Raw genomic sequence first — 19192 nt, 5'->3', positions numbered from 1 at the left:
CTCTTTGTCGTATTTCTGTTTTCTCTATTAGGCTCTGAGTGGGGAAGTCAGAGATTTGGTCTTGCTCACCTCCAAGACCCTAGTAGCTAGCAAAGTGTCTGGCATACACTGGATGCTGAGAAGTGTATTTGAAAGGAGAATAAAAGGCACAAGAACAGAAATGAATAGCAAACCAAGTAAATGACTACCCGACAACCAAAGCTTGATTAAATGGTGTCACTTCTGTATGTTCAACACTTAAAGAAAGATCTCTGTGGAGACGTAGCCAAAGGTAGCATCTTCAAGAAAAGTCGAGGATTTCTATTATTCCAGAGAAGAGGATATAGACGATTGCTCAAAGGGAAGAAGACATGAGGGGAGATCCAGGAGTCTTTGCCAAAAAAAAATTGCCAAGGAAACTGACAGTTTCTCCTTTAGCAATTCCCCTTCCTAAGATCCAGAACACTAAATTAGCTTTGTGGTAGAGTGAGATATAATAGTGACGTTTTTCAAAATGTTCTGCCTTTGAATAAATAGTCCAAACACGCTGGTGTGTGTGTAGAAGAGCGTTCATTGAGACAGAAGGGCATTTTAAATCGAATGCATTTATATGATATAAAGAAATGAGACAGAATTTCTACCAAAGGTGTAATTCCAGTCTACTTCTAGAAACCAAAGTTGAATCATCGGACAAGTGCGCTAGCAGTCAGGACAGACTCTAGTCACATTCCTCTGTAAGTTAGATTGAGATTGTTACTTTGTTCTTCAGCTATGAGATGAAGTTTCCAAGTTTCCAAGTGCCTACTAGCCAGCATCTTATTATAAATACTTCCTCAGTGTCCCAGGTTATTGGCTTTAATGACTTGCTAACAGTGGTGAAACGTTAGTACTCGTGCTCAGTCCTCTTACGCCGGAATCTCATGACCAGTAACACGCTCTGGGGAGACAGCGATGCTAGAGTTATGGGTAACGTGCACCAGACGGAAGTGAATTAATCCCCACTTGGCTGGTGTGCTTCTTCAGATACCCATCTGTCACCTTTCTTTAACTTCTCAGGACTTCCAGCCCGTTGATAACTCTGTGTTCTATACATGCGTTCCACTACTCCTCTCTCTTCACCTCCCTCCGAATCTAACTTAGGTTCAATCATAAGGCATTTTAAGAACTCTTCCCCAAGATGATAAGATCCTGTGCTTTATTATCTTTTTGTGGGTGCCATCTGCAAAACCCCCAAACTTGGAGAATCTAACTAAATACTTTCTCCTGTCCAAACAACGACAGAGAAGACCACTACAGTCACCTTTTCAGGATGACAAACCAAGTGTTCCATTGACCAGCCCAATACGTCACTGAGTCAGTTTACCTCCAAAGTATTTCTTGGCTGTTTCTACTGCGGTCATCACCATAGTTACAGAAGACCATATCTTCTAATGTTTCTGCGTCTACTCTGGCCACCCTACAATGCAGTCTTTACATTTCAGCCAGAGCGATTTATGTAAAAACATAACACTGAATTATGTCAGTCCTCATCTTAACACTCTTTAATGGCTTCTCAGTGCCACTGGGGAAGGACCAAAATCCTCAACAAGGCCCCAACCTTCTCTTTTCTTACTGCTCTTTCTCTTGCCCTCTGGACCCTAGCCATACACCATGTTCTTTTGGTTTCTACAGTACTCCATGTTACTCTCAGGTGGTGCTTTGAACATGTTGATCCTCTGTCTCAAGCCCCTCCTACCTACCCCCACGCCTTCATAATTTCCTGGTTAACATCTGATAATCCTTTACATCTTGGCTCAGACATCGAGCAAGCTTTTCCATGTTGCCCACATTTGACCAGATCTTCTTGTACGTGCTCTCATACACAGTCTACTTTTCCTTCAGCAACTTAACATTCTTTGTCATCACGTATATGTGTAATTTTTTGATTAACGTCAGTCACTGTCACTAAACCATGTGCCCCAACAAGCCTTCTTTTGGGGAGAGGGTTGTCATTTTTATACCCAGCACTTTATAAAGTGCCTAGTACAGAGTAGACACAAAATAGATAAAGAAACAAAGGAATTGAGGAAGAAAAAGAAGAAGGGAAGGAGGAAGGGAAACAAACCAATCAGTGATCTAATCTTAACCTTATTCATTCTTCTTTAGTTTACTGAGACCAAGGGCAGGGAAAGAAGAATAACGAGTGATGTTCCTTCCTAACTGCAGGATTTTTCTGTTTATTCCCAATTCAGCATCCATTTGTACTGTGTAGAGCTATTTTGATGCCCACTGTTTTTACTTGTGGTCTGGCCCAATGTTTCTTTGTATCCTTAAGAAACATTCTTGTCACAAAACACTCTCCTCCCTCAAAGAACATCATCACTCCTAAGTGTTGATGAGAGAACCATTTAGCACCCTGTTTACTCAGAGTTTTGTCGCATTTATGCAGTAGTCCTTTTATAGTAGCAGTGGAATGCCTGTCTAGTTAGTAATGCTCCTGGTGCCTGTTGGCAAAAAGAAAAAAGGAAAATCCTTGAAACTGTGTCTCTTTATCAGATCTCCTGAACTTACTTAGCAAGAGAGAAAGGAAATATAATCAGTACAAAACTGTCAAGATCTAGTCTTTGACGGATTTTGTATTTGTAGACTTGTTTAACTTTGCCACGTTTCCGGGATTATAAATCGTCTTGCTCTTTATGGGTTTCTTGATTCAAATACTGTTGATATAGACTGTTTAGTATCAAGATGGGTCACTTGCCATCATAAACTTGTTCCCCACGTATTTGGTGTGTCACTTTTTTTCAAATCCCCTGCTTACCATCTATTGTAAATTATTAATGCCTCGGGTTGTCGCTTCTTATGGGAATACAAATCCCATTACAATGTCAGAAGTCGAAACTATAGGAAAATATTTTACACTTTTCTTTTATATAAATCAGGATGTTTACGGAAGAGGCAATTTACATTTTCTTTGTGTATCGTTGCAGATTAATGATAAAATCTGATAGCACAGCATCGTATGTCTTGTACTCTTAAGGCAAAAACCTGCAGTCATTCTCAATCACCGTGATGGAGAGTTCATGTTTTTCCTATAGGGAAAATTCCAAGACATTCCACACAGGTAGTTAGGGACTGCAGTCTTATCCCCCAAAACAATTTTCACCCTCATGGGAGTGGATCTGTGTTCCCCAAACCAGTCGGGCGGCATAACAAACTGTAGCTGGAATGGCTCCCGAACCTGATTAATAAAATAATGCTCCATATGTTATAAATAATTAAAGCTCAAATATGCCTTCGCAAATATAAACTGACCGATTTTTATATCTTTTGAATACATTAGCCAGGCTTTTACGGCCCCTCATTACTTGCCTCGCTAGACTGACTCGTTTTCAATTAGTGTGTATTATTCTGGTCCAGATATATTTTTAAAACTGACTTCCTTTGTTTTACTTGAGCGGTCACTAAAGTGATATTTATTACTTGTCTACTTCTGTGATTAACGTAGAGAGAGTTTTAAAGGAGCCCATCATAGTGGGAAATTTCTAAGGAGAACGGCGATAAACCAGTGGCTTCTTCAACTCCCTTCCTCCTACCCCAAATCCAAACGGAGAGTAGGTCTTGATTATAAGAACACTGTACATAATGACTTTTTGTTTGCATCTGTAGTAATGAAATTGTTTGTCATTAGGCTTTCATCTTTCACTTTAAATATCTCTATAATTCCTTCCCTTGAGACCGTTAAGGACACCTTCAAAGCTTTCTAAGATTTTCTGGTTAAGATTTAGATGGAAGGAATCAATACATACATTATTAAAATAGTGGACAGAAAGCCATTATTGTGTGGATGCTGTTGACAAATGAAAAGGCTGGAATAAAGTAGTTTACTTGTTCATTTGTCAGGTCATATATTATGCATGTTCGATTTCCTCAGAAGTCACCACAAAGTGAGGGAGAGGTTTAGAAATTCGATAAAATTATCCTGGAATCACGTTGTTGATTATACATTTATTTAAGCTCATTCTGTCATCAATGCTAGCCTGCTTCCTTTGGGTACATTTTAGTAGCTGTGTTAGCTTGATGAGTTCGCTGTGTTTTCTTTCCACAGAAATAGATTATGTCTTCGGGTGCCATTTGTGAATGTTACGATTCAAGTCAGCTCTGTGTCAAAAAAAGAACAAAACGCATTGTTCCCTAGCACCTCTGAAAAACAACAAAAAAAAGGTTGTGATAGGGTAATTCATGCCAACATTCAATGACCTGGCCTCTTAGAGTTTCTGAACAAGTTTGGTTCGCCTGCAAATTCACTGTTAGTTATTTCTACTCTCCACTGTCTGCCGCTCTGTGTTGGAAGAAACAGACAACTAGACATCTTTTTTTGTTTTGTTTTGTTTTGTTTTACTCAACAAGGCCAAAAGCTTATTCTTTAAACAGGCCAATAAAAGCGATAAACTCATAGCAAGGCTTATAAAGAAAAAGACCAGGAAATATAATTCGACGATATCAGGTGGGGATAAGGAGAAAGTGGCTGCAGGGCCTACGGATGTTAAGATAATAAAACATTTCACAAGTAACCTTTTACTAATAAAGTTCATAATTTAAGTCAAAATTCCAAATTTCTTCACAACAAGACATTCAGCTAAATCGAGAAAACAATTAGAAATCTGGATATTACTTTGGAAATAGACATCTTTTGGATCTATTCTGTATCCCTAATGGAGTAAGCTACTTTTGTGTAAGTTTGATATTTTATGCAGTCCTATTTAGGAATGCTGAATAGAAAAGATTTTAAAATTATTTTTAGAACGACATTTCTAGGCATTTGAGGGAGTCTTCTGAAAACTAGCTACATCATCAAAACTTGAGAACGGAGCCATCTAGGATTTGCCACTTTTCTTTAATGATCCTAACAAAATAAAATATGAATAATTTACAAATTGACTTCCCTACCAAAGTCCTCTTTCGAACCATGTCAAAATATTCTGACATCTGGAAAAACACCCTTCAAATGATATTTGTGTAGGATGTTGCCTTTATAGAGCGCTTTGACACATTCATTTACTTTCAAATGAACCCCTGGTCTTTTTCTGTGTCCTTCCTTTTCCCAAAAAAAGCATTTTAGGGAAAACTGTGCCGTAACTCAGACTCCCAGGATTTATTGATTCTCTCGGTCGTTATTTATTGAGGGTCTACCCTGTGCCAGGGCTGAGGATAAAGGAGTGAACAAAACGAGACTCTGCCCCCACGGACCTTCAGATTTTACAGAGCACAACTTGTAGTAAACCAATAAATTAACATGTAGGCTCCCATCAAATCAGTGCTAGCAAGAAAAGTAAACAAAACAGGACCAGAGAAAGAACGAGAGGTAGTGGCCCACCTGCAGAGGTGCTTTTCCTCCAAAGGTCTGAGTGAGCCGAACAAAGACCTTGAGTGAAGAATATTTTAGGCAGAAGAAGCCGTGAACGCAGAAGCCTAGATGTAAGAACAGGTTTTGTGCGCTCCAGGAATAACCAGATGGGCTAATGGTAGGTTGTAGAGAGTGTCAAAGGCCAGATAAGCATGCATGTTGCCGGCCACCATTTGGAGTAGATTTTATTTTGTGCATAAGGAGACACCACTGGGGGACCATAAGCAGGGATGACGTGACCTGGCTTTGGGTGTCCAGAAGGTGACTCTGGCTGCTCTATGGAGAATGGACAGTGGGAGGAACAAAAGTGAAAGCAGGGAGAAAGTTAGGAGGGCGGTGAAGTCATTCGGGCAGGAGATAATAATGACTTGGCCGAGAGTGGAAAGGATAGACATGATGACGAATGATTTGACCCAAGATATATTTTGAGGGTAGAGCTGACAAAACTTCAGAGACGTGGGATGTGGAATGTGAGAGGAAGTGAAGAGTCAAGGATGTCTCTGAAGTGTCTGATTTGAACAAGTGGAGAAATGATGAGACCATTTATGGAGGTGGGAAAGACTTTGAAATGATCACGGATGAGGCCGTGTATGTGGAGCAAAACAAGTCTTCCATATTTAGATTATATCAATAGAGACAAATGGTACGATTCAGAAATTATTCACCAGTTACACTTGACAATCTCAGATTCTGGCGGAGCCTCCTGGGAATGGATATAAGTTAATTTGTCTCGGGGTCTCCTGATAATCAAGTCATCTGTACTATTGCTACAGAAGGAATTTCCAAAACGTAGGGTTTAGGTTCAATAACCTAAGACCTAATTCTCTAAATGACCATGGGAATAGTTTGAGCTTTCACCAGTGATTTCTCAAGGTCAGCTCAGAACTTAACAACATTATTGTCAATAGGAAGTGACTTCCCCAGTGGTTGTTGGAAGCAGCCCAGGCCTAGGATTTAGAGTCAAACAGCTGTTCAAGATGCTGCATGGGCACTAAACTATTCCTCCATAGTATCACAGATCTGCAAGCAGGCTGGACTCTATTCTAGCCCATGCCCTTGATCTCAGAGAGCACAACTTTTACTTTAAAAGGCTTCCAAAGAAATAAATCTCAACAAGGTGTTGATTAAGCACATTTCCCCCCCTAAACACTCCAAAATGTTTTCTCATCGAATACAATTAGATTTTTTTTTTTTTGTAATCATTTCAGGCTTGACGTGTGGCCATTTATTTTTCGACTCTGCTTGAAACTGATTCAGTCTCGCTTACGAAAGACGGTTGTTCTTGTTGTTGACTCTCAGAAACGACAGCCGAGATGTAGCTGATACCGTGATCCATTATCTTCGCTTTCATTCAGGAATGGAGTGGAAACAAAAATGGACCCTTTTTCCATCTTACTTAATGATGATTATGTAGTCAAACTCTTAGAAGTAGAAATTGGAAAGGAGGTTGTGAAAAGCTGGGGAGAGGATGAAATGGGAAGTTTCAGTTGTGCAGAAGGAATACGTTCTAGGGACCTGCTGTACGACCTAGTGCCTAGAGCTAACACTACTGTGGGTAGCGGGTTGAACTAACTTAAAACTTTCTTAAGGAGTTATATCTCGTATTGAGCATTTTTAGTGCAATTTTAAAATATCGGGATGATTGGACCTTTCCTTTATATTCCATACACTCCATTTGTAGAACTTCTCTAATACCAGCCATTTCCGATGAAAATGAAGGGAATCCTCTGTCTTTTTGTTTTCTTGTTGTTCTTCTGTTCCTGCTTCTTTCCGATTTCTGTCTTCCATGAATCCCCATGAATTTGCCTTAGATTCTTAGAGGCAAAATTCCTGCCACTCCAGTTAACCACATTTCTGGATCTTGCCCCTTCCCAACATCTTGGTTTCAAGTTCATTGGGCTTTGATGCTCCCTAAGTCAGCATTCAGTAAATAAAACACTGGTGAGGTGTTTGAGACTCAGTAAACATGGTGGCTGTCTACGTGAGGAGTGTCACTGTGGTGACAGAATGTATTCAACTTTCTTTTCAGAAGTCAAAACCGTATGGGAGGCATATAGAAAAAGCAGAAACAATGTGGAAACTAGCCTGATCATATAGGGTGACAAAACTAAAACACTGATCAATTTGTAGATGTGGCTGTTAATGTCCTTGTCCTGTGCCCGTTCAGGAACCACTTGTTGTCTGTGTGGCACCATTAGATCACTCCAAATTTTAGGGTCTGTCTAGTGTTCGCTCGTCCCTTACCTAATGCTTCAGATTGGACGAAAAGCCCCAACCAAGCAGTTCTAACTTCTGAATGTGTGAGCATGAACATCTCCTTCTAATGTGGGGCATGAACATCTCCTTCAGGGAGGGAATCTCTAGGATTAAGAAGGCAGAGCAAATAGGGCCTCCTCTTGAGGAAAATCCACTCAGCAGCTCAACGATTACATTCAGCCTTGGATCTGGCACGTAAGGAAAGGCCCAGAATAAGAACTCTCCATTTTTCCCAATCGACAGCATTTAAATTTTTTTTTTTTTCAACGTTTATTTATTTTTGGGACAGAGAGAGACAGAGCATGAATGGGGGAGGGGCAGAGAGAGAGGGAGACACAGAATCGGAAACAGGCTCCAGGCTCTGAGCCATCAGCCCAGAGCCCGACGCGGGGCTCGAACTCACGGACCGCGAGATCGTGACCTGGCTGAAGTCGGACGCTTAACCGACTGCGCCACCCAGGCGCCCCTCAATCGACAGCATTTAATTTTTTCTCTAATAATTCATGAGCCCAGGCTTTCACCCTCAAGCATGTTCTGCATCGAAATCAAACTGGCCTCCACATAACACACTCTGGTTTTCGAACTGGGTGTTCTGTTATGTGGTCAACAAAATGTATTATCCACTCTGTGCCAAGCTATGGCTATAATTTTTATCATTAGGAATGCTGTCTAGAAGAGACCGTCTCAAATTGCCACCATGTAACAGGCTTCTGGCCAATTAATGACCTAAACAACCTAAACACTTTGATTATGGAACATTCCAACTGGATGCAAGAACTTAGGTAAGGTGTTTAGTAAACCCCCCGCATTTTTACAAACGAGGACGCAAGGGCTCAGGGAGATCTTAGGCCTGCTTCTAGATCACCCAACCCAGCTTCGGCCCATCCCAGACTTGAGCATCCTTTTCACCACCACCTCCGTCCGCCTGGCAGGGTGATTCTGTCAAGTTCTGCTGACAAGTGTGAAAACGTACAGTCATTCCATGAGATTTCAGTCGGAGTAACACAAATATAGACTTGCCACCTCAGTGGGAATTTAGATCAAATTCAGCTCCATGGAAACTGCATATGGTTGAAAGAGATCTGTGTTTGGACAAGCGGGGGTTTTTACTCACATCCATAGCGTTAGGACCACCATGTCTGGGTGAAAGCATTATCTCTTTTCTCTCGATAATGTCAGTCCCTGTGCCCAGAGCTCTCATCCCGCCCCTCTCTTCCCTGAGGTCCCTCAAGCACGTCAGTGTCTCACACCCTTCATCCTCTCTACACGTGGTTCTAAGCTACTTCTCTGTATGGTATTAATAGGTATTTGAGGTCAGATTCACCCTATTTGGTTGTTCCCCCCGTAAGGACGAGAAGCCGGGGAAACAAAAATCAAATAATCAGTGACTCGGTTCTTCTCTATTACTTTCAGGTGTTTTTTTTTTTTTTTTTTTTTTTTTTTTTTTTTTTTTTCTGACTTGCTTCATGGCCATTAGGATTTTGCATTTACGCGGCTTCCAAATTATTGTAATTCAGGGATCTTTTATTTTTTTGCCGTCACTCACCTTCAGCCTGGCTTCAGAACTTCAGGATTTGGATTCTAAGTGGCTAATGAACTGATGGCCTTAGGCAAATCCCAACTTATCTGTACTTTACTCTGCATTAGTAAAACATTCAGAGTATAAAAGTATCACCACAAACATCTCTATTCAGCCAAACTATGGGCTCCTTCAGGACAAAGATCATGTTCCTACACCTTCCCTCTCCTATACATAATGGATTCACAATAAATATTTTTAATTAGCTAATTAGTCAGCCTACAGTCAGTCACCCAGTTGGTCAGTATTTGTGATACATAAATACTGTCCATCAGGGGCACCTGGCTGGCTCAGTGGGTAAAGCACTTGGCCCTTGATCTTGGGGTTGTGAGTTTCAGCCCCACAGTGGGCGTAGAGACTGCTTAAATAAATAAACATTAAAAGTCATAAATAAATGTTAACTATCAGATCATCTCACCTTAAAATAAATGGATTTACCTTGGCATGTCCCACTAGTACGCTTGTGTAGTGCATGCTTCGTATAAATTATTCTGTGAAACTTAGGAGCTGAAGGAAAAAGGTCAATTTAATATGCCTATTTTTCTTCATTTGTAAGACAGAATGCTACTTTCTTTTCTCAGAGGTGTTCTAGGTCTTAGTAGTTGCTTCTGGTTCCTTCCATATCACTGTTTTAGGCCCTTGGGCCTGGCTATCCTTGGAAAGGCAAAAAGGAGGCTGTGGGGAAGAGGATGAGTTTTAAAGAAAATAATTTGATCTGTTCAAAGGATTCCGGAAGTAGATACCTTAACATCTGAATATTAACATCTAACTAATGTAAAGGTTATTCTGTATGTGTCGGGAGGAAGGGCTCTATATCTGATACCTTTCTCACATTGGCCCATGAACGAACCTCCTTGTCTGATTTAAAACATGAAGCAGGGGCGCCTGGGTGGCGCAGTCGGTTAAGCGTCCGACTTCAGCCGGGTCACGATCTCGCGGTCCGTGGGTTCGAGCCCCGCGTCAGGCTCTGGGCTGATGGCTCAGAGCCTGGAGCCTGTTTCTGATTCTGTGTCTCCCTCTCTCTCTGCCCCTCCCCCGTTCATGCTCTGTCTCTCTCTGTCCCAAAAATAAATAAAACGTTGAAAAAAAAAAAAAAAAAAAACATGAAGCATAACCTATGAGACAAAATCAGTATAGCATAGGAGTGTATATTTCCCCAAGCGTCGCTCAAATAGCGTCAAATAGCCTGTCAAATACCTTTGACAGGCAAGGCGGTTATCAAAGAGTTAAGTCTCCTGACATCGAATGTTCTTGTTTTTGTTTTAAAACGTTTCCATCTTCCTTCCTCTTAAAATGCAGTGAACTCTTATGCAGTTTATGGTAAGTCGATTAGATGTTGAAAAATTGATTTGTCATTATTGTAATGCAGACTCTTCCCGAGTTTCTGTCATTGTTGTCTTTGTTTTTGCATTGGCTACCTAAGCCTGTCTCTCTTAAACTCCACGCTTTGAGGGCCACTGATACTTACTGCCTAGGACAGTGTCTCATAAGTACAGGTGCTCAAAATCTTTTCAATGAACAAATGGAACAAGACCTTCCAGTATCACCATGCTTCCAATGACATATTCCTATTTATGGTTTTTTCCGCAGAGTGAGAAATATTACCATTTCCTTTGTCTTCTGATTTTCTCGAACCAACTGTTTCTTCCTTTTTTCTGGGGTTTTTAACCTTTCTTATATTTGGTCGAAATCTTCCCCACTTCTAACGATATAGCACATAACCTTCTCTTCCATCCACTTTCTTTTCTTAATTTCAGACAACGATGTGAAAATAATGCTGTTTATGTCTTTGTGATGACAGAACTTCCTTTGTCTTTTCTTTAGACTCAGTTTAATCCTCAGTGACTCATATTTAAGCAATGAACTGTGCAGCTGTGATGTTGCTGTGCCCTTGGCAACAACTCGAGGGGCAAACAAGTGGTCTCTCACAATGAATGTTCAGTTGTGACAATGGAATTGCATCATCAGGGTCTTGGACTTTGTCAATTTGATGGGACCTTTAAGATCCATGTCCTTCTTTGACAGCCCTCACTCCAGTTGTCTCCACCTTCCCTTGTCTATGGCTTTAATATATTCCTCTCTGCCACGGTCACCAACTGGCCCGGTTTGCAGGCAACCGTCCTGGTTTTAGCATTCAAAGCCCCACTTCATGAAGTACTCCTCAGTTCCACACAAACCAGGACGGTCGATGACCCTACTGGTAGCTTCCGTCTTTCACCCTGTGTTCAAACCATTCCCGTTCTAAAAGGAACGGACCATCCTCTTACGTTGTAATCTGACCTGTCCTCTTCCTATCTTCCTTTCCTCTTTCTCAGAAAAAAATGTATACTGCACAGTTCTCATCTAATTTTTCTCATCTCTCATTACCCCTTCTTCTCCCACTCACTCCTCAACTAAGCCGACTTCTGAGGCTACTGCCCTCCGCTGAAATTGCTCTCACCAAGTCCTACGAACACGTCTCAGTGCCGCTCTGGCTTTACATCTGAGGGCCGTGATTGGACGCTCTCTGTCACTTTCTTCCTCTCTCTTCAATAGTTCTACACTTCTCATTCCCCCCCCCCCCCCCCCGCTTTCCACCTATTCGTCCCACTCCTTTTTGGCCTCTCGTGGGATCTATTTCCCCTGTCTGCCCGTACATTTTGTATATTCTCTAGAATATACTCCACTGCCTGAGCAATCTCATGTACTATGTCATTTTAATCCTCATCTCTATGCATAATCATAGGCACTCAATGGATGTTAACTGAGAAAACGACTCCTAAATCTCCTTTTTCTTCTCCCTGAACATCAGACTTTGATATTTCTGTCCTTCTGGAAGGAATGGTACCTCTCCAAGCTGAGCGTATCACGAGACAGATTCCCCCCTCATACTCGTGTTGAGTTTTTGATATTCATCTTTATTAATTTTATCCCGAATGTGCGTATGAAGTATCCTGGATCAGAGACTGATTTCTTTGAATTACCCAACAGGGAATATCATCACTCTCTCACCCCTTCTCACGGCCTTTACCCCAAGTCTTACTCCTGGTAAAGTAAAAGCCAGTGGTGAGAGCCAATGGAAAATTTTCCCACATGACTGGCTACATATTCCCTAGGCCAGAGACAAGGAGAAAGGATTTTTCTATTATAAAGGGGAAGAAAGCCTCCTCCTTCAGAAAGGATCCCCTTCTCCTCCCGATAGGGTCTCCTTGGAAACATAAAGGGCCTGAGTCCTAACTCTAACCTTTCTAAAAGCCAGATAGCCCTATGTAGCTTGGATTTTACAAACTGGAAATGTCACCGAGGTCTGGGCTTTTTTCCCAACCTGTAAAGACCTAAAGAGAGAGCCACCCCAGTCTTGCTGACAACTTGGAACTTAACCTGGGAACTTCCTCTGGGCTCTAACAGTTTGATCCTCTTGGATGAGAGAAATTGACTAGACGAATGACTGCAGATCAGTTCCCATGGGAAGGTTCTCGGAGCCAGAGCTCTTTATAGGTGTGCTGAGAAATGCAGGAGGCTTTATTTCCTCGAATGCGGTCTAATTGCACCCAGAATTCACTCATCTACCCAACCTAGAAGCTAGAAGTCTTCCTTGCTTCTTCCTCTCTCTTATCACCGGCATCTATTCAGTCACCAAATTCCCACACCTCTGCACTCTAACATTTCCCTACTCTATCCTTTTTTTTTAGAGGGGGGGTGGGGGTGGGTTCCACTGCCCTGGATCAGATCCTCATAATCTTTCACTAAATTCTTCCAGTTGCCTCCTAACTGGTCTAATTCCATTTCTGCCCTTCTCAAAGATATACTCTGTATTTATGTCAGGGACATCTATTTGAAACACACACACGCCCACACCACTCTCCTGCTTAAATCCTCTCAAAGCCCCCTGATCTCCTGGGGGCACCTGGGTAGCTCGGTCAGTTAAGTATCTGACTCTTTATTTCGGCTCACGTCATGAGATTGAGCCCTATGTCGGGGTCCATGCTGGGCGTGGAGCCTGCTTGAGATTCTCTCTCTCCTTCTTCCTCTGACCCTCCCCTGCTCGCTCTCTCACTCTCTCAAAAAAAAAGAAAAAGAAAAAGAAAAAAGAAAGAAAGTAAGAGAAAAGAAAGAGAACTGGCCTACTTGAGAAAACTTGAGATGTGGGTAATATACGCCATACTGTATTATGTCTTATGTCTTCGCACATGTATTTTCGTTGGTTTTCTTCTCCCTCCTCTAATCTGCACTTTGCTGGCTAATGCACATTCATGCTTTAGAATTCTTCATGAATACTATCTTCTCTAGGGAGCCTTTCCCAATTTCCTTTCCCATATGATGCAAACCTCTAGCACTTTCCACACCGTTTTGAAATTATTTCTGTGTTTGACTCTTCTCCCGTATACGAGTTTCTAAATGGGAGGGGTTGTTTTGCATTCAACTTTGCGTTTCTAGTTTCTTACACAGCTACTGACACACAGTAGTTCAACAAAGGGAGCCATTATTATTTTATAATTAGTAATGTCAAAGTTAATTGCCTCCTATCAAGTCCAAATGGAGAGACTAGAAAAAAATGATAATTTTTTTGAAGCTGGGAAAATTAAATGTATGACAAAATATAAGAATACAAGAACTGTATACACATACACACGCATGCACGTGCACACACACACACACACACACAGATTTCAAATGAGATATTAGAGGGAGAATCAGCCTTACACGTAAGCAGAATAAATAACCCACCTACTCCATATTATAATACCTACTCTGTATTATTTCAAGCGGACAAAAATATTTCACTGTACCGAAACTACATCCCCATCCAAAGACTGAATCCTAATATTTCACTTCTAGAACTGTATTATTTCAATTCAAACACCTTGCCTCGGGGCGCCTGGGTGGCTTGGTCAGTTAAGCGTCTGACTCTTGCTTTTGGCTCCGGTCATGATGTCACAGTCATGGGATCGAGACCCACATGGGGCTCTGCACTAAGCACAGAGCCTTCTTAAGATTCTCTCCCCCTCTCTGTCTCTGCCCCTCTCCCCCAGTAGCAATCTGTCTCTCTCTTAAAATAAATACACATTAAAAAAAGCCAAGCACCTTGCCTCTTTCCACTTCACAGTTAAGTAACTATGGAAGACAAATCATTTTGCCAAGTGTCAAACTCAGGATTTTTTTTTTAATTTTTTTTTAACATTTATTTATTTTTAAGAGACAGAGAGCAGGCAGGGGAGAGGCAGAGAGAGAGGGAGACACAGAATCCCAAGCAGGATCCAGGCTCTGAGCCATCAGCGCAGAGCCCGACGCGGGGCTCAAACCCACAAACCGCGAGATCGTGACCTGAGCCGACGTCGGACGCTCAACCGACTGAGCCACCCAGGCGCCCCACGGATTTTTTTTGAATGATGAGGATTTTATCTCTACATGTATCATATAATACAGTTCTGGAGCATTCCTACAACACAATATATCTGGAGTTCAAAGGAGATGCAGCTAATTTTTCTCTCAGTAACAGAACAGGGCTAAATTCAATAGGTAACATTGCTAAAACTAGGGCAGAATTGAAAAGGGATTTGAATAAACAAGCTCTGTGTCAGGGCAATTATTATTACTGTTTACACTGATCTATTAACATTTATGTGGTACTTAATACTTTCATTAACATCTTCACTTCTAAGATAGTAGAATCTGGTCCGTAACTATCTTCGATGGTTTCCAAGTATCTGTCAATTTATTCTAGCCTCATACGCTGTCTCACCACCGTTGGCACTCAATTGCGTATGAAGTCTATTGTTTTTGCTCTGTTTCTAGTGTGTTAGTGTTCTCCCTCTTTTCATCCGGAAGCTTCCTGAAGACAGAAACTCTGCATTTTGCTTTCCTTTTAATCCTCTGTATCAAAGAAGCTTACAGATTAGGGTTTAAAATTGATAACTAGCGTAGATGACCCCAAGAGACCTATTCTAGGCCTATTCTTTTTAAAAAAATTTTTTTTTTCAACGTTTATTTATTTTTGGGACAGAGAGAGACAGAGCATGAATGGGGGAGGGGCAGAGAGAGAGGGAGACACAGAATCGGAAACAGGCTCCAGGCTCTGAGCCATCAGCCCAGAGCCTGACGCGGGGCTCGAACTCACGGACCGCGAGATCGTGACCTGGCTGAAGTCGGACGCCCAACCGACTGCGCCACCCAGGCGACCCTAGGCCTATTCTTTCATAGAAACTTATTCCCTCAATTCCTAAGTCCAGTATACCTCAAAGCATTTCTACCATTCTCAAAGAAGTCACATTAGGTAATGGGTATTTTTCAAAAGGACTGAGTTTTTACTGTGAATACTTCACTTTATAAGTTGTCAGACATTTTGACAGAATTAACTGACGGTTATGGATTGAATTGGTTGTGTGTTTCACTACAACCTAGGTTCTTCCAAGTAGCCCTTCAGGCCCCCTACTGTGCTCTAGAATAACCATTCTTTCGGGTATACAGAAGTCTTCATTATCCCCGTGAGCATCTTGTAATATGTATCTTTCAACTTTGCCTTCAGATTTCAAGTTTGGCGCTCAGGTTGTACAAGTAAATCACTCTTATCTTAATGAAAAAGCATCAATGTATCTTGAAAGTTCCCCCATGCTCTCCAGAATAGTTTTATACACACAGTGGTTTCCTGATTAACAGAAAGATCCATACGGGCTCATTTATCATTTTGTGACAATCGGTTTCTAAATAAAGGAGATAGAAATTGACCTGGGAATTTCATAACCAAGTTCTGAACAACCAGGATTAATTTTGAGAAGAATGCCCCAAGCCAAATAAGCATTTCTTTTCATCTCGTTTCACAGGCCTTCAAGAGGGAATTGAAAACGAAAGAACCTGTAATCATGAGTACTCTTGAGACTGTACGAATATTTCTGACAGAGCAGCCTTTAGAAGGACTAGAGAAGCTCTACCAGGAGCCCAGAGGTAATTGAATGTGGAACTGTAATAACATATTGATAGAAGGATCAGTGGTGACAGAGCGACCCATCCATTCTTGCTGCCAGAGTCTGGATGGCGCTCATATTTTCTAAGTTAAATAGAATCGATTCAAATTAAACATAGATGTTGGGAAAGAAAAAGGAGCCCTAAACCACCATGCATAAATCTCGTTGCACATTCATAAATAAACATTAAGAGAGACTCATTAGTGATCAGTCATTGAAACGCTTAGAAAATAAGAAACAAAAGAGATTCGCCGTGAGAAGGGATCCTATCGTTATAGAGACTACAACCTAATTTTCCTCTTAAGAGCCTGGCTGAAGTAAATTCGAGCTTGTGGTACACATCCTAACATGTTTCTGTTCAATGGCTTAAATGGATCTTGGATGATCTGAATGATAGAAGGTAGAACAGATATATTCAGGAGGACGGACCCGAGATGTGCGGACACTGTCAGAATTTATGCCAAGGTGCGAAAGAACCGTTAATCAATGGGTTGCCCTCTTGTTGCGCTGTACTTTCTTTCTTCCGGTATGACCTTTTCAACAATGTTTTTTTTTTAAAAAAAAAACAAAAACAAAAACAAAAAGGACTGTGGCCTAAAACCTTGTCATGTTACCAATTTAGAGCTGCCTCCTGAGGAGAGAGCCCAGAATGTCACACGGCTCCTGCGAAAGCAGGCTGAGGAGGTCAACACCGAGTGGGAAAAACTGAACCTGCGCTCTGCAGACTGGCAGAGAAAAATAGACGAGGCCCTCGAAAGACTCCAGGAACTTCAGGAAGCAACCGATGAGCTTGACCTCAAGCTGCGTCAGGCTGAGGTGATCAAGGGCTCCTGGCAGCCTGTGGGTGACCTCCTCATTGACTCTCTCCAAGATCACCTCGAAAAAGTCAAGGTACCTTCTATTCCTTTGCTTCGGGGCCCTTTGAGAGACTTGAAAGGTTCCAGTCTGAACTTGGGCGTGGTACTTTCTTCTTCCAACGTTTAAGAGAAAAATTTTTTAATGTTTATTTTCGAGAGAGACACACACAGAATCCGGAGCAGGCTCCAGGCGCCTAGCTGTCAGCACAGAGCCCGGCGCAGGGCTTGAACTCACGAACTGTGAGATCATGACCTGAGCCGAAGTCGGACGCTCAACCGACTGAGCCACCCGGGCACCCTCTTCTCCCTAAGTTTAAAATAGGGCCCTCGTGCATTAGAAATCCGTTGGTCTGTCACAAATTCAAAATCGTCTTGCATGTGGTATTTTCTCTAGGAGGAATTGGTGATCTAATCGTCTCTGTCTTTAATAACGTGGAATGAAATATTTAAAAGTTACAGGGTGAAACAATCCCCTTTATTTTGCTATTAGGGAATGAATTTAAGCGCGTGTACGAAAATGACCTGAGTCGCGTGCATGTGCGCGTACGCGTGTGTGTTCTTTGTGATACTTAGTATCAGAGTAGGGACAAATAGAACACTTCATCAAGAGCCGGGAGTCTAGGCTTTGGCCTTTTTGCTAACAAAATTACATGACTTGGGTGAGTTATGGTACTGGGCATTGAGGCTGTTACTGCTGTCCTTCCCTTAGAAGGCAATGTATATGATACGTTATACATTAGTCCACCGCGGATATTGGGCAATATCATTATGTATTTGGAATACTGCCCATGAGGCCGAAGTTAAATTCTCTCGTGGCACCAAGATGATAAATATATTTATTGAAAAGAAGATACATATTTAGGAATATCGTTATGAAAACCAACTTGAAAACATAACCAACTGGAAACATTTCGTTTACTCATCCAGTGTCAAACCCAACAAAAGTCCTCCCAGGTTCGAATTCAAAAGAAGTGAAATTCTCACCCGCACTTGGCATGTTCACCAGCAGACTCATCTGGGCAGGTGTCATCTCCTTTGGCTTTCGTGACATTGTTTCATACATTCTTCTTCTTCCTTTATTTCCCTCGGTTCTGAAACCCTGCCCACTCTTCAGATGTTCGTGTGCCCAAGTTTCTAACCTTAGCTCAGTTCCCTTTGTATTGTATAAATACTCCCGATTCGAAGTGGCATGACAGCGACAAATGTAGATTTCCGGTCTGGGTCTCTTTTCTGATCTCCTCACCCACATGTCGTTAGAATCAAAACGCACCCGTTCTGAAATCAAGTTCGTTCGGTCTCGTGTTTGACCATTCCCCTGCTGCTGTCCCCTCTTACCTGCCTTTTCCTCGGTGTTTCCTATTTCACTGAATGGATCTTAATCCAACAAGTTGCTCAGGCTTGAAACTTGAGTTTCTTCCTTAAGTCCTTCTCCGTTTTGACTGATTGCGCAGGACGGCTCATTCTACCTCAGAATGTCTCTTCTGTTTTCTCTCCTCTTTTCAACCAGTGTCCTGTTCTGGCCCCTAGTGTGTGTTAAGTTCGTATTTGACTTCCACTTAGTTAACACGCAGTGTAATAATAGTTTCTGGCGTACAGAACAGTCATTCAGCACTTGTGTGTAACACCCGGGGCTTCTCACGACGAGTGATAAAGAATTTTAAATATTTGGTGAACGAGTGAATGAATGAACGGTTTCTTTACTGATATTTCTACCTTATCCACCCTTTTATGATTCCAGTCCCAACTCCTGCCTGCCTGACAATGAAGCCCAGTGAATGAAGGGGGCAGGCGGCCCTTTTCTTCCTAGCCCTGGTTGAGATTCCCAACTGTGACTCCCATCATCCTGGCCGTTCCATACACTCTGACCATACCACCCCTTTACCCAAATATGCCACCTTTCTTCACCACTCTCTGCCTTTGCAGATGCTCTCCTCTTGGCCTCGATTACCTCCACCTTATGTGCCTGGTGATCTTCTGTTGAGCCCTCAATGCCCAGCTCAAATGGCATCTGTCTTTGTAGTTTGTCCGGAGTGTCTCCCACCCCCAGCTCCTACCGAGCGGAAGAAATGGCCGTCAGTTCACTGCCTTCTTAGATCACCACACGTGCTTCAATTGTCACACTCAAATTTCCCACAGGCAATGAGCTTCCTGAGAGCAAGGGTCAGCAACATATAAAGGAATTTACTTCTGCTTCTTT

General features: G+C 42.0%; 1 protein-coding gene across 13 annotated transcripts in view; it reads left to right on the top strand.

The window, feature by feature from the left end:
* DMD (dystrophin) overlaps nt 1–19192 on the top strand; it is a 2127700-nt gene that overhangs the window by 1769876 nt on the left and 338632 nt on the right. For all 13 annotated transcript variants that reach the window (XM_045472664.1, XM_045472669.1, XM_045472671.1 and 10 more), the window contains 2 exons: nt 15998–16118; nt 16761–17029. In XM_045472664.1, coding sequence (XP_045328620.1) covers nt 15998–16118; nt 16761–17029 — 390 coding nt within the window. The remainder of the gene's footprint in view (nt 1–15997; nt 16119–16760; nt 17030–19192) is intronic.

Source organism: Leopardus geoffroyi, chromosome X (assembly GCF_018350155.1).
Source record: "Leopardus geoffroyi isolate Oge1 chromosome X, O.geoffroyi_Oge1_pat1.0, whole genome shotgun sequence".
NCBI lineage: Eukaryota > Metazoa > Chordata > Mammalia > Carnivora > Felidae > Leopardus > Leopardus geoffroyi.
Note: the sequence above shows the minus strand (reverse complement) of the source record. Positions and strands in the feature narration are given on the sequence as shown.